This window comes from Gallus gallus, chromosome 13 (genome assembly GCF_016699485.2).
Source record: "Gallus gallus isolate bGalGal1 chromosome 13, bGalGal1.mat.broiler.GRCg7b, whole genome shotgun sequence".
NCBI lineage: Eukaryota > Metazoa > Chordata > Aves > Galliformes > Phasianidae > Gallus > Gallus gallus.
In genome coordinates, this window is record NC_052544.1 from 3763484 (window position 1) to 3790564 (window position 27081).

Below are 27081 nucleotides of genomic sequence, written 5' to 3' on the forward strand. Positions count from 1 at the left end.
CATCCACTATCTTGTAGAATTTTGTTCTTCCTCATTGTGTACTGGAGGGATGAGTAAGTCCTGAGGAAAAATGATATTTCTCAGTAGCCATTTACAAACATGCTTCATTGTGTAGGTCTAATTAGTCTCCCTTTAATTACTCTGAAGCACCCATCATTTGGGGACCAGGCTGCGTTCCATTATCAAGCCCTCATCACTTAAACTAGCACAAATAGAAGACTACTATATTTTGAAAATAAACGATACACAGAAATTTCACCTCCAAACCAGGGTCCCACTACAAATACTTTTCTAATCCCTTGAATGTCCTCTGTCTTAGAGATATGGATCCTGCAACTGGTACAACAAAACAGGAAAAATAAAAATAAACAAAGTATTATCATGAACTTAAAAGAAAGTACCCTAAGTATGTTATAGAAGTCTAAATTCCACATATCTCCCACCTGTTAGTTCTAATTCAAGAGAATGGTAAGCATGCATTTATTCTGCAAGATAACCACATGCTCAAAATAAACTACAGCAAGTAAAGCTGCACATTTTGGGATAAAGTTGCAAGTAAAGCAACACGTCTTGGGGGTAACTATACGATCCCAAGCAGTTTGAGCCATTTGTTGAAATAACATCACTGTGTTTTGTTTGTGACACTACCAAGTTACTTCAGTTTATGGACTTAATTGTCACATGCCCAATATTTCAGTGTAAAAGTAACTGCCCTGGCATCGACCTGTAGTGCAGTATACCCACTTAAGGCATACACATACACACACACACACACACACGTGCCATCTACTTAAGGTTTCCTCTAACTGAAACTACCAAGTACTTTGCTTATTTTACGTTAATAGCATCTCAATGTATAGTAACAGAAAACAAAATTAATCCTTTAACCATATGTGGAAAGAAATATTTTCTTCCTGTACTATGAGAAGCACAATTTCTTCCACGTAGTGTTCATATGTGCAGTCAACATCAAAAAGAAAGAACTCTTCCATGGGTATCTGCTTACCTGCTGGAATAAAATTACCAAGAATTAAGATTCTCAGATTATCAGAAAGACATCATAGGTAAGACTGAATGTTACATTCAGTTCATTTCCTAAGAATAAGACACAGCACATGCATCATGATTTATCAGCTTTTATTAAGTTGTATTTTTTAAACAAAATGTTTGCTATCAAATCTCTCTCAAAGAAATTGCAGTTTCAGAAAAAAGTATTTTGCCTCCAATGCAACAGATCAACTTTAGGAAGGAATAAAAAGCAAAAGTTTATTTTAATTATTAGTAAAAATAAAGATTCAAAATAATACCATCCCACAAAACGCATGAAGAGATTTTCACACACTCAGCTCTCAGACTGACCTCGTTGTGAAGGTGCAGATACATACTGGGGGGGAAAAAAACATTAAGAAATCTGAATCCAGGAAATGGAAGAAATTCAGGAGTAATTACAGACAGCTTCGCTTTCTTCTGGTCACCACTATCTACCATGTATTGCTTGGGGTTAGCCCTCGTTTATCACATCAGGTAACTTCCATAGCAAGCACTTATCTTTCAGAATAGCACTCATTCAAACAAACAAGTGCTGAGTCTGAGCACCAGGCAACACTTCAGGTCACACTGCTGGGGTACTTAGCAGGGGTCCTCTGGGAAGCTAAGTCATCAAATGTGCACATCCCATGAATGCAGTCATACCGTTCATTAAACAAGGCAGGTCAGTATCCAAGTCAGGAACCTGCATATTTATGTGCAAAAAGTATTTCCTGCTGAAGCAGGACTCCAAATTATTCAGGTTCCTTCCAGAAAGTTTTACTGCTGAGCACACTGCGTTTCAGGAGTTGGCTTAGAAGACACATACAATGTAGTGTATTTTTTCTTTTGTGTTTTCTTCTTGGTCGTGATTACATTTTCCTTCTTATCTTCAATTTCTGTAGCTTCAAATCTGGATTCAGTTGTTAACCTATAGGCAAAGCAATCATTCTAAATACATATTTACTTAATAAAAAACAGAGCTAAAATAAAAGATCTAAGCAAAAATGAGCAAGCCAACCAGCAGAGAGAGCATCCACATGCAAATACAGAGCAAGCAGTGTTTGAAGAAAACAAGAGGGGAAAATAGCGTTTATAGAATTCCTCCTTGCATTTGGTAACTTCAATATTGCTTTTTTTTTTAACCTCTTATCTGTTGCAGTATCTGGCAAATAAAGCTTATTGAAAATGGTGAGTGGTTGGGATTGGCCTCTAAGAAGAAAAACACATTAATTGTGCCACATATGCAAAGGAAATCACATCACATGAAATCAAATCTCCAAGTGAAAACAAGTCCCAGCAACATCACACAGTGATAAAGTTGAGCGCTCGTATTAACAGTACAAAAAAAGAATCCACAAAAAGCAATGGCCTGGTTTCCAACCAAGGTTTGCATTACTACCGCTTTATCTTAGTTCCTGAAGATCTGAAAACATGAAGTGGGAAGTTTATCTTCAGGCTCAACATTACATCATTTGTCCAGTGATTAGTTTTAATTCTGTTTTGAATGTAGGTGGGAATACAATGGCAATTGCCACAGTACTGTTTAAGAGTTAAAAAGCATTTAGACCTCAAAACTATTCCACGCTTTAATTAATAGGCATACAAATGTCATTAAAACTAATTTACAGCAATATTTTCTCAATCTCCTACAAAAAAATTGACTACTATTGTTTCAAAAGCAAAACAAGTTTAATTTGTGACTTCCCATAACATCACTTTACATGTGAATACAAATCTAATGTTGTCCCATCCCTGCACATTATTTCCTATAAGCACTGCCTCAATACATTAGAAAGCAAGCATGGTTTGTTGCGCATCTCCCCTAAGTCAGCTACATTTGCTCTGGCACTTGCTTTGTAAGAAGCCCACACCTGTAACTCTGATGGGGAGCCCTGTTTTGTTTATAATCAGCTTTCCACCAGCCACTCCATTTTAGAAGTGCTGCAGCTTGCAAGTAGCCAAGTAAGTGCATGACCACAACAAGAACCTCCAATACAGGGAAGAAGTAAGAAGAAAACATCCTCTTAGTAATTATCTCTCGGTTAGCATTTAATCCGCATTTCAGCCTGTGCTTCACTAGCATCTGTAATTAGAGACAGATACTTTGTGACCAACCATGTTCCTATGGTAGGTTCTCTTCATTTACCACTCCTCTCTTCCATATTGAAGGATCTCTGCCCAAAGCCCCCCCCACCTCCCCAAGCTGCCTAGCAGGCACAATTTCTAGCAAGAACCTCCTATAAAAGGGGAGGACTCGATCTTTAAGGTCCTCTCCAACCTGAGCAATTCTGTGATTCTGTGATATAAAAGGAAAAAGAAATCCCCCAAACCAACTAACACACAAATAAAGTCTTCAAGCAAATGAAAAGGCCATATAAAAACAGAACTGTAAATATGGTCCAAAGCTGCACAGCTGGAGTTTCTTTTAACAGAGTTATCTAATAAACGCAGATGAAGTGAAGTAACTTCGCAAATCCAATTCACAATGAAAACATTACATTGCCTCACAGTAACACTGAACAGCTGCCAGTTTTGAACAGGAGAGAAAAATGTAGCTATTTATACTTAAAATGCTCAGTTACCTGCTCATACAAGTTGTAATAGATATGTCTACGGGCAGCTACAGAAATGAGAAACGATGATTAAATGTATTCAGTTAAACCCCAAAAATTAACTGAGTAACACAACATTCAGCTGTTAAGGCTTATGGAGTTAAAAAAAAAAACAGCTATTTCTCCCCACTCTTTTTTAATTTTTATTTATTTATGAAAAAATGGTTTTGTGTTTTTTTTTTCCCCCCAGCAATCTTCCAAGTGTAGCATTTTATACTACTACCCCTTTGGGGACTCCAAGCTTTGGCATTTTTGTTTTTATAAACAGCAAACAAACCCAACTACAGCCTCAACACTCCGTGTTCTCTGGGTCAGAATCCCTTTTTATGGTTTGGAAACAGAAACCAAGCAGCTAGATCAGTTCCCCCACTTGGTTCACTGAGATGCCAACCCAACATCAAGCTATTACAATGTCTGATGCAATGGCTACCTAGACAGGCAGTGATATTGGAAAAGGTACTTTTGCAAGCTACATAAAGAACATGAAGACAACATCAATAAATATCTCTTACATCACAGAAAACTCCCCTACTCTTCTGATACACTCAACCATGACTGCTACCTATCATAGAAACACCTCTACCACTGTTACCAGGAGCCTCAAATATGTTTAAAATCCATATTTAATCCTTTTGACACCACCCACTAAATACCTCAATTTAAGTCTACATTGAAGATACATTAAGGAATATACTTCAGTAGGTGAACAAGTAGGGCATGAAGTTACGTATTCATCACCGAAATCCATGCACAGTTACAGGCCAGAGTGTTTGGCTTTTTTCCCCACTACAGGTAAAAAAAATTATCGGAATTGCATTAACTCAGATTTCAATGGATATTGTCTCCAATGCAAAGAACTCTGAAGAGGAACATTCTCATCCTAATGCCATGACATTACTTAGGCATAGATGCTTTATGTTCCTACAATAAACATTATAAAGACACTTAACCTTGAAACACGCTTGCAATGATGAAAAGCAGTTTAAGAACAACCATTCAAAATTAAGTAACCTACTGAAGTGGAGACTTTGCATTCCCTTAACCAAACTCCTACTATATCAGGATACAGACTGAGATTTTTAACCTGAAGGTTTTAGAGGAAGCTAACGCTCTCTGTAACCTGTGGAACAGCTCACGTCATTTCAAAGCTACTGTTCTACTCTCAGTTTTCCTGAAGATACAACCAGAACTGCTCATTAGGTGCAATGAGCTGATAAAAAGTAACACTACTCAGCATACGCTCACCTGTACTTCTCACCTGGACTGTTCTGCTGACTGCTCAAGTCACCAAATTCATTGGGAATTTCATCTAGCAGCTTCTCAGGAGCATCACAAGACATTTCTTATTTTTCAGTTCTAACATAGTCCAATTCTTGTGCTTGAGTACAGAATTCAGTGTTCCTCCCCCCACACTTCCCTCAAGAAAGCTCAAGTCATATTCTACAGACTATCTGATACCACAGCAGTTTGGCTGCAAGTTTCACAACTGAGTCACAGTCAAAGTGCGTACACTGACTGAAGTTAATACTTAAGGTTTAAGCATTACAGTATAAGATTTTATTTCACAAACCACTATAATGGGACAGACAGTTCCCTCTAAAGAAGTATTATTAATTTCATGGATCAGTAGTTGACAAGGAAGAGAATCCAGTAGCTTCATGGGCTTCTCCTGATGGGACTGTTTTCCTAAGAAGCTACTAACTTTCTGTTCCTTGACCCCTAACTGTACCTTGCTATTGTTACCATTACAATGCTGAGTAGCCACGACACAAAAATACTAATCCAAGTTAAAAGCAAGCTAACCACAAGTAATTTGAGAGAACAGGTAAGCCTGTGCACTGCATTCATGTGGCAAGGTGACGGTGAGGGAAGGGGAGGGGCTGCAGGAGCAACCTCAAGGGGGAAACCAGGGACTGCCCCACTCTGCACAGAGCCAGCTTCAGAACAGGCCTACTGCCAGCCAGTGCTGAGCCCACTGGCAACACTGGTGGCACCTCTGAAAAAACATGAATGATAAAACACTGCACAGCAACTGCAGGAGAGAAGAGCTGAATAAACTTCACAATCAGCACTGCAGACACGAAGGCCAGTAAGGACGAAGGGGCAGGAGATGCTCTAAGCACCAGAGCAGAGATTCCCCTGCAGCCCACAAAAACAACTGCAGGGAAGCAGGCTGTTCTCTTGCTGCTCAGAGTATATCAGAGCAGATATTCGTGCTGCAACCCGCAGAGAGCCCACACTACAGCAGGCTGGAACTGTGGTTAGCAAGCAAGGAAGTTTTCTCCCAGTGGCAGTACATTCTGAGCATCCAGCTACTTCTTTCTCACTCCTAAATTAGGATGACAACACCTTCCTAACACCTTTTCCTAGGAATGAAGTTTGCAACCCATCCATGGGTAATATGGCTCTTCTCAATGCCCCATTCCATGCAACTGTAACACACACTGCCACGTTATTGCACAAAAACTCCTTCAGTGCCAAAAACTATTCCCAGCAACCACATCAGCCTTTCTGGAGAGAGCATCATGTTTTCCTCAGCACACTGAAATGCTGACAATTACCAACCATACAAACACCAACTATGCAAGTGCCAATTACACTTTCTCCTTTCCCCCGAGCGCTCAATATTTAGGTCCACATTCATGCTCACTTTGCCCACACTTTTTGCTCCCTTCCATTTAGCAGTGACCCCATATTGGGTTTTACCCACATGCATCACATAAGTCTAAAGATTTTTTTAGCAAACTAGCTTCTCAAATACTCAGATTTTATCAAGATTTCCTACTTAATATATCATAAAAGGTTAGTGCTTAAGAAATGCTCAGTGGTAACTTAAGATCATTAGTTGGGGATTTAATACTTCATTGATATGACGTCAAACATGACCAGAATCTTCTTTCTTGATTTACCCTCTACTCACTCTACTATCATTTCAAAACCAGATGTGGAGGTGGATTTATGGAGGGTTGGAAAGATGTTCCCCCCCTCCCCTATTACATTTTATTCCTTATGTGTGCAAGATTAAAACCTTTGTCTGAACTATAGCTTCATCTTCTGTCACTTTTCCTATGCTCCCAAAACATCAGTGCCATAAAACATTTTCCTTTCCTCAATCCCCCTCCAGCTCAGAAGAGGCTTACCTCCTCAGTTCACATAACCCCTTTCCAACAATTTACTGCTTGCAGACATTTTATCTTCTTCAGAAAAATATTAAAAAATAAAGTTACATTTTCATACCCAGTTTACACAATTGTTCCTTCATGCATACAGAACACCACAAATCTCTCTCAACATTTTGCACCCGTGCCTGACCTCTCTGCTCTTCTCTGTTCAGGAAGGGTCCCTGCATAAACTGATGTAGCCAATTCAACAGCCTGTTCAGTCACAGTTTTTGCAGGCTGCTTCAGAAGACTGAAGAACTGTGCACTTCCCTTAAACCTCTTAATTACATCCAGCACAGCCATGGACAATTGATCTGAGTCACAATAATCAACTACACCTGAATGCTATTTTGTATCTACTGTTCAGAACTCAGGCAGCAGGCCTTTCTCCATCTTGGAAGCTGCTGACATTCTAGATTCCACAAACTGGTCTGAAAGGTATTTGTTGATAGGACCTGAAATATTATTCACATGAACATTTTCCCCTCAACATGAGATACAGTCCTACCCTGCTACCCTTGACAATCTTTAAGCTTTCTTCAGTTTTGTTTCAAACCACGTTTCAGGCTGTTCTGGAACAAACATGCCCTCTGAACATTGAGCATCAAGACATCATTTCTCACAATCAACACATTTAAACTCCAACTCAAGTTACACTGTTATTTTTAAGAATGTAAGGAAACAGTTTCTTGTTGATACTGTCAAGCATCTCCAGTTTGTCCTGTAACAAATCACCTACCAAGAAAGCTTTTTATATACAAAACACAAACTTACTATCTAAAAACAGAGTAAATATTCTGGCACATCTCGGCTTTATTGGAAGGTTCATGGAATCTTGTGAGTAAAAAAGCTACTGCTATGGAGAACTCAGTCAGTAATCTTGTAAAGAGCAGCCAAAATACACATTAAAGGAGGGAGATAAAAACTATGGAAGCTTGATTGTGTGGGACAGACAGACAAAACAATTATAGATTGGGATGCTTTATGCATTAAGACGCTCCAGGTTCTCAAGTAATTATTTTTTCTCCAGCCTTATATATCAGCATTACATGAAAAGCCAAAGAAAATGAACCTTAAGGAAGCTGCTTGAAAGAACCTTTTTTTTCTTCCCTATGAGTGTATTCCTGACAAACACTCTATTGCTTTCTCCCTGAAAAATTTAAAGTACTTATGTGCTCATATTAGAGATGCATGGACAATCACCATGCATTTAATTTAAAAATCACTGTGCAATCAATTTAAAAGTTGAAAAAAGCCAGGAAGAAAGCGGGTAGGAAACACAGGAAGCACAAAAGTGTTATTTTTGCTACCAAATATTATCAATTTATAAGCTCAAAGCACCTAAAGTATCTCAGAAATTACCCCCCCGAGTACTATGTTTATTACAATAACGAGTATAAAACAGAGACAAAGGGGAATTGAGGGGGAAAAAAGAAACAGCATCTTCTATCAGGATTTAGAAGTTCACTAATTATTGTCTTAAATCACTTTAACAAAAAGTAACCTCATTCTCCATTTACAAAAAAAGCTTAATCTCAGTTTTAGCAGTTACATTTCAAGTTATCATGCATCCAGGTTAGCAAAGTCAGTGGCCTGCTAATATGAATTCATAGCACAATTTACATATAATCTTATGTACTGCAAGCTCTGTTAACTTTATTTGAATTAAGAATTACTTTTTTTTCTTTTTTTAGGCTTTTACCTCAATCTGAAATTGAGGAAGGCTAGAATAAGGTATGAAACTGAAGCATGATACCTATTGTTTGGGGTTCTTTCTAACCTTAAGATGCAATGCAGTTATATGACAGAAAACAGTCCAATTTTCAAAAGAAAAGCAAAACAACTGAGTTGTAACAGTATATACACACCTTTAACCTTAACATTATTTCAAGAACAGTTACAGTTTCAAGAGTCTTTTTCAAAAAGCACCATTTTAGTCTTCCTAAAAGGTTTTGAGAGGTTGAAGGTAGGCAGCCGAAGCTTAGGGATTACACTGCATGCAACACTGAGGAAACAGATAAACAAGTGGATAGCATAGTTCATGCAGCGAAAGAAAAGAGATGCAGGTCTGTGCTGATTGCCTTGACCGTATACAGAAGTTGACACTGACCTGGGGGCACTCGAAGTCAAAAAATTACTTCCACCTCTGCTGTATGACGCGCAGGTGTCAACACCGTCATCCTTAGTTTTAACTCTCTTTCTTTCTCTTTCAGGTTCAACTACTTTGTCCATTGATTGAAGAGCTATATTGATCGGTGATGCTTCGAGCGCTTGTTTTCTGGATGAAGAATCAATTTGCTCCAAGTTATTTGAAGTCATCTTAGCTTCTTCCTTACTTGGAAGATGAGTAAGAGGAGCCTCATCCACTGAGGTATTTTTGCTGTCTAAATATTCACAAGTAGCATCCACTGGAATCTTCTCCCTTCTCTTTTTAATTTTAGTGACTTTGAGCAACTCTACGGGAAAAAAAAATAAGAGGTGTACTTTAAGTACACAAAGCTAACTTGTGGCTAACTTGTCTAACATGACATTCCTAACAGCCATTAAAGCCAGTAAAGAACATTTCATCTGACTTAAGGCCTCACAACAATTCTTAGGAGATAACATACATCCCTTAAAAAGAAGGCATTCATACAATGTTATCAGTAACAATGCAGAGCAACAGAAGTAGGCTTGCAGAAGACCAGATCTACCGTTCTAGAGGCTACTGACATAAGCTTCCACAAATACAAAAAAAAAAAAGTAAAGCCTTTGAGTTTGGACAAGCATACTAAAACAAATTTGTCCAACCAATCCCTCACTCATCTTCCTCCAGAGACTACGACTCCTTTGTTTCTGCAGAAAGGCAGGCATCAGATATTTTTTCAGGTGGGCCTCTTGTCAAAACTTCATCTACAGTAACTTACACTCCTAAACAGCTTTTCCTCAAGTATTTCACATACATTACAAAGCTCAGATTAGCTGCCTGCATTCAACGAGCTGATACTTCTCATCAACAGATAGCTACGACTACTGCTATACACGTATCATAGAATTGCCTGGATTGAAAAGGACCACAATGATCATCCAGTTCCAACCCCCTGCTATGTGCAGGGTCGCCAACCAGCAGACCAGGCTGCCCAGAGCCACATCCAGCCTGGCCTTGAATGCCTCCAGGGATGGGGCATCCACAGCCTCCTTTGGCAAGCTGTTCAGTGCGTCACCACCCTCTGAGTGAAAAATTTCCTCCTAATATTTAACCTAAACCTCCCCTGTCTCAGTTTAAGACCATTCCCCCTTGTCCTATCGCTGTCCATCCTCGTAAACAGCTGTTCCCCCTCCTGTTTATATGCCCCCTTCAAGTACTGGAAGGCCACAATGAGGTCTCCCTGGGCCCTTCTCTAAGTTACACAAGCCCAGTTCCCTCAACTTTTCATCATGGGAGAGGTGCTCCAGCCCTCTGATCATCCCAGTGGTCCTCCTCTGGAATCATTCCAAGAGCTCTACGCCTTTCTTGCACTGGGGGCCCCAGGCCTGGACACAGTACTCTAGAAGGGGCCTCACAAGAGCTGAGTAGAGGGGCACAATCACCTCCCTCCCTCTCCCTGCTGGCCACCCCTTTTTTAAATGCAGCCCAGGATATAGTTGGCCTTCCAGGCTGCAAGCGCACACTGCTGGCTCACATGCAGCTTCTCATCCACCAGGACCCCCGAGTCCTTCTCCGCAGGGCTGCTCTCAAGGAGTTCTTTGCCCAGTCTGCAATAAACATCTGGGGTGTACCTCCCCAGAACTTCGAATCACAAAATCCTTATGAGTTAAAAGGGAGCTCTGAGGGCCATCTAGTTCAACTTCCCTGCAATGAACAGGGACACCACACCACAGCTACAACAGGTTGCCCAGGACCTTACCCAGCCTGACCTTGAACACTTCCAGGGCATCAAGCACAGCACCAGGCAAGCAGATCCAGTGCCTCACCACCCTCCCTGTAAAATATTTTTTCCTTACATCTCATCCAAATCTACCCTCTTTGATCTTGAAACTCTTTCCCCTTGTTCTATTACCACAGACCCTGCTAGAGAGTCTGTCCCCTTCTTTCCTATAGCTCCCCTTTTGATACTGACAGGATGCTATCAGGTCACCTCGCAGCCTTCTCTTCTTCATGCTGAACACCACAGCTCTCAGCCTGTCCTCAGAGAGGTGTTCCACTTTGTGCATCATTTTTGTGGCTCTTCTCTGGACACGGTCTAGCAGGTCTGTGTCTCTCCTGCACTGAGGACTCCACATCTGGACGTAGTACAACCAGGTGAGGTCTCACAGTGCAGAGGGTTTGTATTGGTAATGGGGGCTGTGGGTGGCAGCCTGTCCCTCTGGTGTGCCAACTGCACCCCACAGCTTGGTGTCATACTAGTTCCCATATACTTCACTGTGCTTTGCTACCTACTCTCTGAAACCTCAGAATACCACATTTGTGCTCTTCAGACTCTTAAAATTAATGTCACTGTACATGCTGAAGTAAGCTTCTTGAAGGTAGGCCTTCACTATTTCGTTTCAGCAGTTTTGGACCAGGTTATCAAAAGGCTCCTATTTAAAGACTAGTGTTTTACTTCCACATATACACTGTTTTCTTAAGTCAAATAATACTGGGCAGAATGGTTGAGAAAACCAAGTTTTTTTTTTTCCTCTGTATGGAAAATAACTGTTTACCTTCAGGTTCATATTTCATTTTTAATTCATCCAGCATAACTCGCAAATTCATGTTCTCACTCTGACAAGCTTGCAAATGCCTCTCATTTGTAAAGAGTTTTCTTTCAACTTCCAGAACCCTTTGGCTCTCATACAAAGCTTTCATCCTCTGCAAAGATAGCTCATTTTTCAAGGTTTCGGTTTCCTTGCTGGGTGGAAAGAAAATACAGTCATTTGGACATTCTTTTTCAGACAGCAGGTACAGAGTCAAGTACACATTCAACTGCTCCAAATAAAATTCACATTTAAAATTCACCAGTAGGGAGACAAAAAGGTATCTTCCAGTGCAATTAAAGTTTCTACCTCAGTTTGACTTACTTTGAGTTGTCGAGTTTCATTTGCAGCAAGTCTGCATAGTAACCATCTTCAGACTCTCCTCCTTTTGAGCTGGTACTAGCTCTACATTCTTCCATATTCTCATATAAAGTCTCATGAAATGAAAACATCAAGCTGTTAACTAGTAAACTTTCAGAAGTACATTAGCTTCGTCCTTGTGTCAAGTTCTCTGTGCGTCTCTCTATTGAAGCCTCATTGTAGAAGCATTTAAGCATACAAGAATGCTCAGAAGAACTTGCTACAAGTGTCAAAACACATTGAATCTAGCAGTTCTCTCTCACAATGAAAGGCGAGGAAGCAAAAATTAAGAAGCAAACTCCCAAATCCAAAAGGTTTTCAAACAGAATTGTAAAATATCATCTTCCTCTTTTACTTGAAAACACAATGTTTAGTTTACCCTCAAAAAATCTGCTTCAAGTCTTTATTTCTATGCTTCAACAGCTGGATACTCAAGGTATAGAACAAACCATATTATTCAATAGCCAAAGTCATTTACAATTTTAGATGAAAAGCCTACATCTCACTGAAGACATTACAGGTGTAACAAGCATTTAATAACATACATCAGTATCATGTTATATTAGGCACACTTCTTTCTTGCTATTTGAAAACACCGCTCAGATTTAGAACTGTCCCAGAGATCTCAGAACCTCTTATCAGGCAATGGATACAAGTACTCTTGATAGCTATTTGAAACAATCCTCTTCTTTCCTGACTATTTATGGCACAGAAACAAAAATAAATACCTATCAAGTTTACATATGACTTTTTTTTTCCATAGTTATTCTCATGTGTTAGCTCCCAATTGTGTGACTTCACTTACAGACCACATACCTTGAATTTTTCTAGTTGCCTCACTTTCACAAGAAGATCTTCTATTTCACCGTTCTTTTGCTCCAACATTGACTGTAAGCGTTCCAGCTGCTCGAATTCTGCCTGAGAACCTTTCATCTGTAGCAGGGTAGCCATTTGCAGCTGGAAAAGAAGGGTAATAAATCCTCAGAACATTAGAACAAGCTTAAGTTAAGTGACTTAAGGTTAAGTGACAGAAAATATCATCCTCTTTCCCTGAAAGCTTAGGATATCCAAGCCCTGCGCTGCTAACTGTGAACACAGAACAGCACTGGATGCTTAAATACACCTCTGACAATTAAATAGTGTCAACCCAAGACAATGCAAATACTAACAATTTTCCAGAGAGATAAAGCCTTCCTGAACTCAGCATGGTCCTGAGGTGTTCTATCTTTCTCCTCAACAGCTAAGGAGAAATATGCTGCCAAAGATGTACACTAGACATTTCACAGCAAACTTAAACTTCATGTTAAGAAGAACCCCACTACAGCCCAGCCTCCTGGGAACTAAATATATCTATGAAAATCTTCTCACTTAACATACTTCAACAGCCCAAAAAGAAAAAAAAACAGCACACAAACGTATCTCTTTTTTGCATTTCTAATTCTGAGGAATAGGTAGCAATTTAAGTCTATATTCTGTAATACTCATTCCAAAATGTCACCCTTTCAAGCAAAGAAATACCCTCTTCCATTATAAAAGGAAAAGCGTATCCAAGTCTAACAATTACAGATTTTTCTGACACTTAGTATCACAGCAACACCATACAAGGTCCTTAACACAGTCAGTAACAGATGGCACATCAGGCATTCAAACAACTGGAAAAAGGACATGCAGACATGTACACACACAGTATGGCATTAATGAAAACTGTAGCATTCTCGTCAGACAAGTCAACATGGATAGAACATTGTAAGACACTGGGAGAAGCCCCAGAGAAAGGATCAACTGAAGCAAGTTGGATTGCAGATTAACAAAGAAAACTGCAGAAGAACATTTACCCTACACCATCTTAACTATATTTCAAATAGAAAACAAAGCATATTAACGATTACGTGTTCAAATTAGAATTAAAAATGATTCAGTCAGCTCCTCCTGGTAACTTGTACAAGAGGAAAGGGGAGCACATTTTAATCCCCACTGGCTGACTAGAACTATACTTATTTTCTCCCAAGCATGTAGAAACCTGATGTTTCTGCTTCACTTAAGTGCTCATTTGCTAACTGTCAAAGTTGACAACTGCAGTTCATCTACATAAAAAACAACAAGAGAAACTAAGAAACTGGAAGGGCTGCTGCAAGCTATGGAAACACTCCAGACATGATAAAATCTTTATGGGAGTAGCATTCGCATCATGTGCCTAAGTCAGATCCTCACAAGTTATCAGCCAAAACCACATCCAAATATTCTGTCAACAAAGGCTCGAACAACACAATTAACTACTCTATTGGAGTCAGCTACTGAACAAGGACAAATCAGTAAATTAGACATTGAGTTTTAATGCAGCAGCACAATGCAGTGCAAAACAGAAGATATCCTACAAGGGATCTAAGGCGTCAGCTTGAGCTATTGAAATTAGAAATACCAACATTAAAAGTACAGGGATACCAATTTACTTCAGTCCCAGATAAAGCCTTTCAGAATATAATGTTCATAACTGGCTGAATGGTTGTCTCCCATACCACACAAGGAGGAAGGGAGATTCTAAGTAACTGATCTTTCTCAGACATTAAAATTAAAATTTACTTCATTTTTAGTTGCCAATGTGAAGATCCAATTAAAAGTTTTTGCTGTATCAGTAGTTTTTATTGTCCTTTATGTTGCTTTACTTACTTTCAATTTAAGTTAAGCTACATGTCTATATATATGCAGTGCTACTCATTATCATCACTTATGCTTCAGCACTGTTCTCAGGCAAGATGTATGATCAAACTCGAAGAATCCACTTGTACTGTGATATTAGAAAGCCAACATGAAAACAGATGACAGTTTTACAAGATAATTTAAATGGGATGCTGCAAAACAGCTTCTGCTAACTGGCCTTCTCAACAGTATTTATTAACTTACAAGCTGCCAACCTAAGAAAATGTTCTAAATGAAACAGTTATGAGAAAAACTTAGAACTCTTGCTCTTGCATTGAGTATAGAGAAAAGTAGGAAGAAAACAACTAAGAACTCAGAGGGAAAAAGATGTGATCACAGGAGGAAGCTAAATTTGTCTACTCCTAACAACCTCAATTAAAACAAGTTATTGACATACTATAAGAACAAAAAAACAAAGCAACAAGCAAGACAAAAAGCTGAAAGCTAGTCTGACTGACAGAAGCTGTTATATATCACCCAGTAAATAACTACTGCTAAAGTAAGCACAGCTCCTTCAGTGTAACTGGGCATTCTAGAATAAAGTAGTGGCACTGCAAAAAGACTGATGCAGTTTACTTGAGTTGAACAGCAATGCATGTCTCCTGTTCCTCCCCACCCATCCACCCAGTCTGCTGTTACCATACTTGAAAGAGAATCAGACCTCCTAACCTACATTCTAAAGCATTGTCTTATCAGACCCCAAGGAAACCCTGGAGCATTACAGTGATAATCATACCTTCATTCTTTGCAATTGTTCTCTAGTGAATGCATGTTGTTTTTGTAGTGACTGATATTTTATTTTCACACTGATCAGCTGCCGTTCCATTTCTGCCCTACGGTCCTCCACCTATAGAACATTTTTCACAATTATTACTATGAAAATGATACCATGTTGTCACTTGGATTCAGAGTTTTAAGAGAAGGCGCCCAGAAATTGATGTTGGTTCTGAAAATACTGCTTTTCCCATCAGCAGTGTGCTATTGCCATCACTTTTGAGATAAACAGTAGACAGTGCTGCAAGCAGCTGAAGGCAATTGGTGAAGTACAAGAGATTTCTTTGTGCTTTTGATATTGGAATAACTAATATTTCAGAAGCATCAGCATTACTATAGATTTGTTCATTTAAATCAGAACAAGCAATTTAAAATACAAATGAACAGTGCATCAACTCAAGCCATTCACTGAGCGTGGTTAGAAAAGGCTGGCATTCAATACCAGCTCAACTCTTATTCAAAGGCTAGTTCAAAACCCTTGCCAAACACTCAAAGATCCAGCCATTTTTCAACATTTTTTAAAAACAGTATTTAGGTTTTACAACATTTATCTTCTGCATTAAAGAAAGATTACCAGCTGAATAAAACTCTTCAGAGCCAAGAGCTGCAGACTGCCATCTTTCATCTTGACAACCAGTTAACTTTAATGACTTCACTGCCCAACCTTAGGAAATGCATAAACATTCTTTTCTACAGGCACTCCTAGACAATTCAATATTGAAGGATTATTTGAAGAACAGATATCATGCCAGACAGATCAGGTAGAAATAATCATGTGTTGCACTGAAAACAAGTTTCTATTCTTACGATTAAGTATATCTTCCCTCCTCTGAATATACTCAGATACCCACGGCATAGCTGTACCTCAGCAAAGAGAGAATTGCCTTTACTTGTAGGGTCCAAAGATTGCTGCACCACATGATCCAGCTGAACCCGAAGCTCCTGGTTAGCTTCACGAGCTTTCTAGATTTAAGCAAAGAGAGCATGACTTTAACATGCAATACATCAGATCTGTTATAATTTAATCAAGTAGTTTTAATATGTTAATTTCTTTGGCATTTAGCACAAGTTACCTTGTACCACAACATTTAGTTGTATAGCTCTAGACAGACTGTGAAAGTTGTTTCACTAGAAGGCCTAGTATTCCACTTGCTCTTCAAGACAACAGCTTTGCTAAACGCTTGATAGAAAGACTCAGACCTTTATCAGCTGGAACGATGACGCAGACTACCAGCCTTTCTGTGAAACTGAGCCACATACCTTCCACCCCCTAGTATAGGATTTTGCAAGGCATTCAGCAGGAATGTGAAATAGAAATGGAAATATGAGACCTGTTACAAGTTAATTTTATGAGGCAGAATATTGCAATGCAAAGGATCTTCACAGACAGCCCTCCACAAGAGAACAACAGTATAGAAATAACTTATTAACAGGTAACATTGATCTACTAAGCATGATTTAGCCAATGCACCCTCTCTTTTTTATTTTTCCTCCCTTATAATTCCCCTCAGGGCTCCTCTTCTCATTTCAATGCAAATCTAGCACCAACTACTTGTTGAACTCAGGGATTATTCAGCATTGTTGAATAGAATTACCTCTAGTGCATTACAGTAAGAAACAACTTCTTTTTCCCTCTCTTCTTTTTCTCCTTGTAGACGCTCCAGCTGATTACGTAAGTTACTATTTATGAGTTCTAGTTGTTCTTTGCTGTACTGCAGTTCATTCAGCTTTTCTTCAACATTGGCCTAAATACAAAAATCAAGCATGAAATAAAAAGCTTATTAAACAATTTCAAGACAAGTAGGCCAAGGAGCCAAACTGGTTTGTTGCTAATAACTACTATTAATACAAAAATATTATGTTGAAGGGATTGACTTAAAATATGCTTAAGACTATTATGTTTTTTTTGTGGATAATTTCTTCCTACAAGTCCAATCCAACTAGCAAAATATACACAGCACTTAAAAACTCAACGAGAAAAGAATCAGAACTTTTACCTTCAAGTAGCTTATGCTCTTGTTAATCAATTGCTAAATCACATACCTTCACACTTTCTAGTTCTGTGAGCTCCATCTGAAGATTGAGCATTTCTGAAGACATGGTTTCATGCACACGTTCAGACATCATGTGTAGCTCTTCTGTTTTGGCTGCAATTATTTCCTTCTGACAGTCCACTTTGTGTCTCAATTGTTTCTCAGAGAGCCGGGTTTCATCTAGTTCTGCCTTCAGGTTCTCCAACTTAAAGACATGTGTCAACTAAGTAAACTCATTTTATTATAAAATAGTCAAAAGCACAAGAGTTCTGGCTCACATTCTAATTGTAGAAATGCCTAATAAGTACAACTTAAGGGTCAACTCTTAAAAATAGGCCTTAAAATCATTTGCAATTCAGTGTAGCTATGTAGATTTTTTTTTTGTTAAACATCAACGAAATGAGCTCTCATCTTAATGCCAATAGTTTAGTCCTGTGACAACATTCTTTCACAGGATGAAAAATGTGTTTACTCTGCTCTTTAATCAACATCTTCAGCCTTATTTTCCTGAAGTTTTTACTCAAGTTCTGATTTGAATAAAAGTCATCATGATCATTTTAACTCTTTTGTAACAGGAGCTGGAAATAAAGCATAAGGTCAGTTCAGAATTGAACTGTTGAACTTACATGGCAAACTAAAGCATGACTACACAATACAACCGTTACATTTGTCTGGTGACTCATAAGTATAATACTTCCTTTTTCAAATGCTATTAGTAACATTTTACCTGTATATTAGATAGCAAACCTTGTGTTTAAGGTCATTGACTTCTTGTCCATGAACTCTGGCAAGGTGTTCTTTCTGTTTATCCAGTTGCAAATTTTGCTGTTGCTTGAGGGCATCACATTCAAAACTCAGGCTTTCCAACATCCTATTCTTAAGTTCGATTTCTCTCTGAAGAGAATATTTCTCTTGTTCAAATTTCTGAAAGAAATAACATGCTAATAAGTCTGGACAAAAATATTCATGGAGAACAATTCACCAAATAAAGGTTCTACACCAAGACCCTAGCTACTAAAAGCCTGTAATCCACGCAATCTTTTGTTGAAGTTCCATTTATGGAATTCTCATGCCCTACTAACAAGGAGTATGGAAATCCAAACCCCTGCTCTGAATTTTTATGATTGAATTGGTAATGGTTTATGTAATATTCTCTCCTCTGTGGAAACAGTGTTTCTTCACACTCAAAATAGTCTCAGAAATGTTGTATTTTTATCTTGGGAGGGTTGGGTGAAGAGAGGGAGAGCTTTAAACAGAAAACTTTGAGTTCATATATCATATTTCTACCACTGATGGAATCCAACTGCATTAAGAGCTGCTACACTACACTGAATGTTCCCCCTGCTGCAGAACAGCTAGGTTCTATGCCTGGTAAAGACAGAATTCCTTAGTGTTTTGTGATAAGTCCTATGAGCCTGTCCAGATTGAAAAATGACTTCCTAATTACCATTCCCCTCTATGCCAAGTTATAAATATCACCTTCAATGTACCCTTCCATTCAGCTAGCCATCAAGCAGGAGGAGGAGAAGAAAACACTAACGCAGAAAAAGTAAATCACCAAGAGAGTCTAAAAGTGCAGGACATTAATAAATAAATCTTAAAGAGAAATCAGAAGATAGAAGAACATAAAACTGAGACCCGTCAAGTATTAAATCCATCCCTGCAGCCTAGACACCTGCTTATCAAGGACAGATTTAACTTGAATACATAGAACAAGCTTTAACAAAGACAGTGCGTGGCAATGCACTGTTGGGCAGACTCATGGAGAGCAAGAAGTCTACTGCTATCAAATATCTAAACGGACTTGTACAGAAGTGTGTGCTACCTTCTTACAAGATTCTTCAAATACAAAGTACTGTTAAAACTCACATTTGTATCCATGAATATTGCTTTGGTTCTCAGATTCCACAGGTAAATAGAGAAATCATTTTCTAAATTATCTGTTGGAAACCACAATTTTCACATGTTTCTGTGCAATACAAAAGCACCCAATTCCCTCCCCTGGCCCTTGAAATTGAAGTTCCTTATTGATCTAGTTCATGCAAGCCTAGCTCAGATTTGCTCAACTGGCGGAATGTAAACCACAGGTGCAGCTTCACAACAGAGCTATACCACACCAGGCTGCCTGCACAGAAGGATCATCCTGTCATGCCTTCTATATCACTTGTGATTTCCAACTGCCTCTCTTGCACTAAGCCTGCTAATGGCAAACCAATCAAAATAAGTTATTAGTGCTCATCCACAACAGCAGGGTGCTACCACATGACAGCTGGCCAGGAGAAAAATACACATTTCAGCTTTAGCACAAGGGAAGGGATAGCAATGCACAGCTAGGAGCAAATTAAGAGAAACAAAAGATTTGAAGCACAGGCTGAGAATAAACAAGGCAAAAATCAAACTGTTTAACAAAGTGGAAAATATTCCTTACACTTCAATTTCCTTTCACAATTATCTAGAAGATTGGAAGACTAACTAATATTGCTATATTTTAACACTTTGCTACTCCTAAGCTGTAAAGAAATGTACTAAAATTCAGAGTCCTCTGGTATTTAGAAAATTTGACGTGTGTATAGCAAATGAAACCAACTTTACCACCTTGCTGGTCAAAAATGCAACACAAAGCTTGCAAGGCGAGTATAACATAAATCAATTGTTAAATAGACCCAGCACACACTCACTTCAGCAACATTCATTTACATAAGAGGTAATTAATCCTATGTGGTACTGAGCACTTGATTCAGAATGAGTTCTGAAACCATGTCCAGTTACATAAAATTGTGCTCAGTATCTTAAAGCAACCATCAGAAATCCTCTCAATACTTAAAATAAGAAGTTTAATTAAAATCCATCTGGAAATTCTAGAAGGCATTTAAAACACCTGTGACTTTCCGAAAATAGAAGTAACTTCTTAATCTTTTACTTAAAGTTTAAAGTTTCACCTCAGTCTTCTCCGTTAATTCACGACGCATTTGATCCAACTGATTTTGAATTTCATTTTGAGACTCCAGTAAGTGTAAGCCATATTGTGCAGCCTTTCTTCGCTCATTCTCTGCTTCTTTCAGTTGCTGTCTAAGATTTAAAATGGTCTCTGTCTCCATTTTTTCTTCCTTTTATTACCTCAGTTTGAAAAGAAACAATAATTACAATAATGCAACCTGTTAGAGCAGTTCAACTGAACAAAGTTACTGTATTTCCATGCTTTAGTAGGATACAGAGGTATATGTTTGCCTCCATACAAGACAAAACGTGGTTAGTTCTCTAACAAGCAGTCCTGTGAATAATAAAATGGTTACTTTGTCAGCTTGGTCATGATGGCAGAGCAGGAATAGCTCCTGCATACCCTAGGTCAGTTCCTGACAACGCAGCAACTTCAGCAGAATCAGAGATACCCAACACAGCTATCTTGACAGAGAAGGCTAAAAAAAATTATGCATGTGATTGATGTCTTCCACATTACCATAAATAAAATCACATGAACCATAACATTGCTTGTGTACACAATAACACTAAAGATACATGCAGGCAGTTGTATTCACAGAGTGCTTTACTTCAAATGGCATTAAGTAGAACATGGAAATACACAGAGGCAGATGAAGGAAAGTAAAAAGTAACGTCCAGATTAGAATGTATGGAATTTTTGCACAAAGATTTTTATTTAAGTGCTTAATTTTGTCTCTCATGAGAGATCTCTGTTAACAGTATATATATATATGTAATAGCAAATCTCTGTTATTAGCTTTAAACTGGTTAGTTCAGGTAACCTACTTTTACTAACCATCTATCTGTCGCAAGTTTCAGAAAATTCATTAATTTCTATCTTCATATCAAAACATAAGACAAGTAAAGGACGATTTCTCAGGAAGAAAAAAAAATGAATCCAAGCAAAATATTTAAAAAATAAAGTTCAATTCAAACTTGCACCAACTGCTTGCAAGACTGCTTACTCCTAAGCCTACTAAATCCATGCACTACAAAGCAATCCCATTAAAACAGAGATCTCTAAGTAACTTCAGCTTCTGAACCATGTAAAGCCAAGTATTTTCTCAGAAAGCACAGAGTAACAACAATACAAAAACAAAAGTTGATTTTGCAGAGCCAACATTCTTAATTTTTATACCACCTAAAAAAAATAATCAAAGTCGCTCTTCAAGATTTTATGGTCCTTCATCCCTACTGGCTGACATTCACAAAGATACTCTATGCACATGAAGCTGGTCTTAATGTACAGCAAATTTCACTTGTGCATACAGTAAAGATTATAGTTAAGTTTTCAGTGTAATGCCTTCATTTTTTGCAAGCTGTTATGTACCAAAAATAATCCCACTAAAATTCCTCAGCTTCCTTTATAAGATATCATTTTAGCAGACAGAAAACCACTGCACCAGAACCCTGTGAGTTCTTTTCACAAGGACAAGATGGAAATCAAAGTATTAATTTTCCCTAATTTCTTCTTTATGTTAAACTTGGAAACTAGTTTTTCATGTCCACTTATTGCAGCACTTAAAATAGCAGTTCTACACCCTTAACCTGAAATAAATCTTAAAAGATACAAATTTGGCATACACATAATATGTAAGAAGAACCTATAACACTCTATAGAACACTATAAGCACTACAAGGACGAATACGCTGTGTAGAATTTAATCTTTAAGTACTTCTTGTTAAAGACAAGAAGGTAGCATAAGTAAAACTATACAAAAGTCCTTGCAGGCATTTGCATCAAAGGGCATTAATTAATTCATACTTAATAAACAGAAATTAAAAAAATAAAATAACTTATCTGCTCCAACAGAAATATATGAAGATTAGATAAAGTAATTTAATTGCCACAGCTTACATTAAATTTCAGTAACATTTTTAACTCACCTTCAGAAGTCCATTTAAGCTTCACTTAACCTTTACGCCCTGACTCCACCTTGGGGAAAAAAAACAACAAACACAGTTGTCTAGTCCAGATGAAGTACAGATTGCTGTTACCTTCACAGCAGTCCTTAAGAGCTCTATGACCGCAGCTGTCTCGTGGAAATGAGATCACCTGCTGAAATCCCACAGAAAGGCAAATCTTACTCAAACCTCTGTTGAGGCAGCTGTCAGATAGCATAGGAACAGCTAAATCAGGCACTGCTGCCAAAGGAAAGACGCACTGCAATTGGTTTCCTGAGTTGGGAAGCAGGGCTACACCCAGGGCCACCTTCTTCCAGCACCAATGGCATTTCTAAGGGTCACTTGTGAATCTGCCTTGCTACCATCCATCTTTTTCATTCTCTTCTCTGCTATTTCCTGCAGTTTCAAAAACAAGATCTTTTGGTTGTCAACAGATCATTTACTGGATGACACCAGAAGGATGTTATAAGATTAAAGAACGTTCTAACTGAAGCTTAAAAAAAAAAAAAAAAAAAGGGTTCCCTACTCACAAATTTCTTGCTGAGTACTAGGCAGAAGAATAAGTATGTCTTTGGGATAACAGGGAACCTCAATTTTTAACTGTCTATTTTGGATGAGCTCAATTCAACCAGGAAGTGTTGTTCATAAGGCTACATTGTAGTATAGGGAAGAGATTGCTACTTCAAGGTCTACATAAGGTTAAGGAAATTGTTCTGAAAAGAAGTTTTTCAAGTTGAATAAATAGCTAGCAAAGTGGGCAGGCAAGAAGGAATAACAGAAGTCTGCTCCATTTACATATTGATAAGAGTCGCTTACTTGTGCCTAAGCTTTATAACAGATTCTGTGTGGAAGGGTCCAGACACCCATTATTCTTAAACTTTTCCTTCCCTTCTGAGCTTCCTTCTAGTTACAATGGCAACCCCATGGGTCACACATAGCAGCCATCTAAGCACAGATCTGATGAGAAGTACAGACAAGTTTTGGACCACAGCATTAAGTTCCAGGGCAATTTCTGCCTTTGAGGCCAGACCTTCCCCTTACACACTGTTTTGGTTACTTGAACAACTCAACATCATCATCTGCCAAGCTATTTTCAGGGCTGTACTGGCTTCTGCAATACACATTCCTGGGTGGACAAGCATTACAAAGACAAAAGATGGGTCAGACTGCAACCTGATCTTCCAACCCCTATAAAGCACTTTGCCGGACAGCACCTGGCTCCACAAGCACATCACTTCAGCAAACAGCACACCACAATGCTACCTCAGGTCTCTAACTCAGGGCGTTACATTTCAATTCACGCCGGTCCCCTCGCGGTATCCTTCACCCTCACCGCAGCACACAGATCTCCCCAGCAAGCAGACGGGCACAGACCGACACCCGGGTTTGTTTCCCACAGGAAAACATCCGTGCGTTGCCAGCACGTTAATGACACAGGCAGCGCGCAGCCCCCGCTCGCTCAGCATCCCCGGGGCCGCTGGAGAACGAAGAGCCGCTCGTGCATAGGCGGCATTACGGCCCCGCGGCAGGCACGGCCTGGAGGCCGCAGGGCTCCGCGCCCCGGCCGAGTGAGGAAGGGAGACAGGAGCTGCTGAACAGCCTCCACGAGCCCCTGAGCCCCAGCGCTCACAAAGGTCCTTCTCCAGAAGGAGAAAAACAAAAAGACAGCAAAAGTCGCGCGCAAAAGACAGCCCCGCACCCTGCCGCTCCCCTCCGGCTACCTCAGCCCAGAGCCCGCCCCGCGCCGCTACCGCTGCCACCATTCAAACTCGCCTCCGCCACCCCGCCTCAAGTATCGCGAGAGCCGCCCCCACCAGCCGCGCTCTGCAGAGAACGCGCGTGCGCGCTGCCGCCTGCCCGCTGAGGGAAACTGCGCGTGCGCTTGAGCGCGGGAGTGGGCGCGCGCCTGTGGCGACCGTTATGTGTAGCGTGGGCGGGAAAGCGGCTGTGAGGGGCTGGGTGGTATCTGCGCAGAAGTGCGTTTGCGCAGGCGGGGTGGGAAATACTGAGAAGTACAGTGGAGTTAACAGCGTAAGTTTATGTTTCTCCAACTGTACGTAGCTGGTGTGCTGTTTCCTGGTGATTCATGTTCAGCTCTCAAAGCCCCACGTGGTAGCGCCTCGTTCAAAGAGCACAGAGTAAGTGGTGAGGTACAGAAACTGCTGTAAATCATCTCGGAGTGCTGCAAAGTAGAGGAACAATCTGCTCTAGCCCGCAGTATTTTAGAGGGCAATTCTCACTCTTGACGGCAGAGCACGTGAAATATCTCCTTTGTGCCGTTCACTCGTTAAGAAAATCTCATTCTTCAGCAAGGACTGCTGTCCCAGGGGAAGTGCTATGGTCTTCTAGTTAACCAAACTGTGCTTTCACCTCTGTGGAAATGACCCTCAAAATTCCTCAGAATGTCTGAGCAGCAAATTGCACAGCTTACAGCACAGGGATTAGCTACGCTTGCTTCTTTCTCCCTAGCATGTGCTAGGATCTGCTCATCTTCCTTTCCTGCACCAGACAGAGTTGCTAGGCAGGAATTTCATAGTGATAGGTTTCCCAGAAGTCATAGCTGTGAATGACATCCACAAAAGAGCGAAACTCATCAGCTGGACTGTCTCATTGTGCATTTCTGTTGGTTGAGTCCAAGCAGCTGCAATAAAACATGGGCATCGGTGCCATTTCCTTTGCTCTAAAAGGAAGCCTGAGGAATGTTCATCTTTAAAACGGTGGTTAAATGAGTAATTTATATATGCTTGCACCCTCTCTAATGACATCAGTGTATGTGGAAGATTTGTTCTCATATCTAACATAACATACACAAGAAAAGACACTGCATAGGAACATGCTGAAGCAAATTCTTCCTTTAAGGAACTATGGCTCATGTAATGCAAAGCTACATTCAAGCAACAGGCTGTAAGTAGGTGCATGGGTAACAATCCTACTTGCAGTAACTGAGACAAAAATAGATGTCTTATGATAACCGAGGAACTGAGGTTTGGAAAATACGCATATGGTACAGAACTCTACAGAGAACGGCAATAGAAATGAAATGGTCAGCACCATATGTAACTATATATACTTTTACTTCTTAAAGTGTGTGGGTCTAGCTTCTGTCAATAGAAATGGGATTAATAGTTAAATACGGAATGGTCTAGACAGGCAAGAATGCCAAGTCGATTAGAGTGGGGTCAGGAAGCAAGAGAATCCTCTGTTCTAATCCTGATTCTGCTACATTGGTTGTGTGATTAGCCACTCCAAATACCTATGGCTCACCCCCTTGCTTTAAAACAAGGATAACAGTGACTGAATTAACAAATCCGTGTAATTCTCCTGGCAGTTATTTGAGTACAGCTTTGAAAAATGCAAAATGCGTTGTAAATGTTACATATTAACATGATTACTCCATCAGATCAATTATCCAACATTATGTGCTAAATCACCAAACAATTGAAACAGATGCTGTGCTTCTCCCTCATTTCAGTCCCACAGTCATGTTTAGCAGCTGGTATTTAAAACAGACGCAGAGCCTAGATGAAAAAAAGTATTTCAAGCATTCAATTATTATCAGAATTTCTCTTTTCTATATTGAATTATCACCAACTAGGATACTGCTTGACAAATCACATCTATTAGTTATGAATATAAAACACTTGCATCAGTTAGTTGCTTACAAGCTTCTTGTAAAACAGATCTGTCAAATGGCACAAAATTTTTATCATAATACTGTAAGATTTTTCACCAGTATTATAAAAGATTTAATAGCTACATAATAACAGTATTTAGAGCTTGGCTACATACAAAGATTCCTTGAATTGTAGGAGTACTTAGCTTGTAGGAAGCTAGATTTTACTTGTAAGTGGTTATAGAAGAGCATAGAAAGACAAGGTCATAGAGTTGATCTTTTGTTGTGCATATAGTTTGATGGAGACAAATACTTTTGTCCTTCTTAGCTATGAATTTAAACTGTACACTACTGACTGTATAAAATGTAAATGCACATCTTCTATGCCTTATCTATGGAAGCAGGTAAGTATTCTGTGTTAAATAAGTAATTACAAAAATTATATTTATTCTGAAGAGGAGGCTTTATGCCGTTATAAAAACAAATCAGGTATAATATATCTTAATCTTTACTTATTAATTGATTAGTGAATCTCAACAGTATAACATGAGCTAGCAACTGTTTTGTTTCTAAGCTTAAAAGCCTGAATGCTATAGGAAGCAAGTGAGTAATAGCAGCCTACTGAGAATCTGATTAGTAGCTGCTTAAGTCATTTTGGGTAAACATATGCAGGGTTAAGCAACTAAAGCATGGGGATTGCTTTTTTTGTTTGTTTACATATTCCTGCTTCTCATTTCAGAACCCTAAATGTTGTACAATCTGAAGACATGTTGCACTTGCTAGTGCAACATCTAAAAGAGGAATTTTAATCCCTTCCATGTTTTTAAGTTGATATCTATTAATAAAGTGTTCTGCCTTCTTTTTTTTTTTTTTTTTTTTTTTTTTTTTTGAGATGAGGCACTTTCACCTTTAAGTACATAGAATTCACAGTCTCTGGATTATTACTCTGAATTCCAAGTACAGTGGTACTTCAGTTCTGTTGCAAAGAAATCACGTAGTTCAGTAATTACAGCAACAGATTGAGGGCCAGTAACGTGCTGTTTCTAATCCACTCTAAGCTATTAGTGGCTGACCTCATCCAAACCACTTCATCTCACTGTTTCAGACATGTTAGCTAAACAAAGACATCTTTTGCAGTTTTCTTGCTAATTTAATGTTAACTAGCCTTCAGAGGCTTTGCATGATGGCTTGGGGAACATAGA

The 27081-nt window shown here is 39.2% G+C and overlaps 1 protein-coding gene across 6 annotated transcripts; it reads right to left on the reverse strand.

The window, feature by feature from the left end:
• Positions 1 to 1120: 1120 nt before the first annotated feature.
• Positions 1121 to 24040, reverse strand: SPDL1 (spindle apparatus coiled-coil protein 1). Of its 6 annotated transcripts, none has more exons than XM_004944787.5 (13): positions 23988 to 24040; positions 22249 to 22297; positions 20322 to 20489; positions 18130 to 18306; positions 17393 to 17587; positions 16945 to 17094; positions 16214 to 16312; positions 15312 to 15422; positions 12695 to 12835; positions 11843 to 11952; positions 11486 to 11673; positions 8913 to 9258; positions 1121 to 1957 (listed from the first exon to the last, which is right to left on the reverse strand). In XM_004944787.5, the coding sequence occupies exons 3-13, from the start codon at positions 20478 to 20480 to the stop codon at positions 1807 to 1809; spliced, it is 1827 nt and encodes a 608-aa protein (XP_004944844.3). In that variant the 5' UTR covers positions 20481 to 20489; positions 22249 to 22297; positions 23988 to 24040; the 3' UTR covers positions 1121 to 1806. The 6 variants fall into 6 exon arrangements, with proteins under 6 accessions (XP_004944844.3, XP_414505.4, XP_040503041.1 ...); XM_414505.8 differs by having other exon boundaries at positions 20322 to 20499; XM_040647107.2 differs by having other exon boundaries at positions 20322 to 20499; positions 23530 to 24040.
• Between the last annotated feature and the right edge of the window lie 3041 nt (positions 24041 to 27081).

Coding starts and splice junctions, on each gene's coding strand:
- SPDL1 (XM_025154967.3), bottom strand. CDS start 20,480: ATGGAGACAGAGACCATTTTAAATCTTAGACAGCAACTGAAAGAAGCA. Junction 16,313..16,944: donor CTTACTGTAATGCACTAGAG/GTAATTCTATTC, acceptor GCTTAAATCTAG/AAAGCTCGTGAAGCTAACCA. Junction 15,423..16,213: donor GCAATTCTCTCTTTGCTGAG/GTACAGCTATGC, acceptor AATGTTCTATAG/GTGGAGGACCGTAGGGCAGA.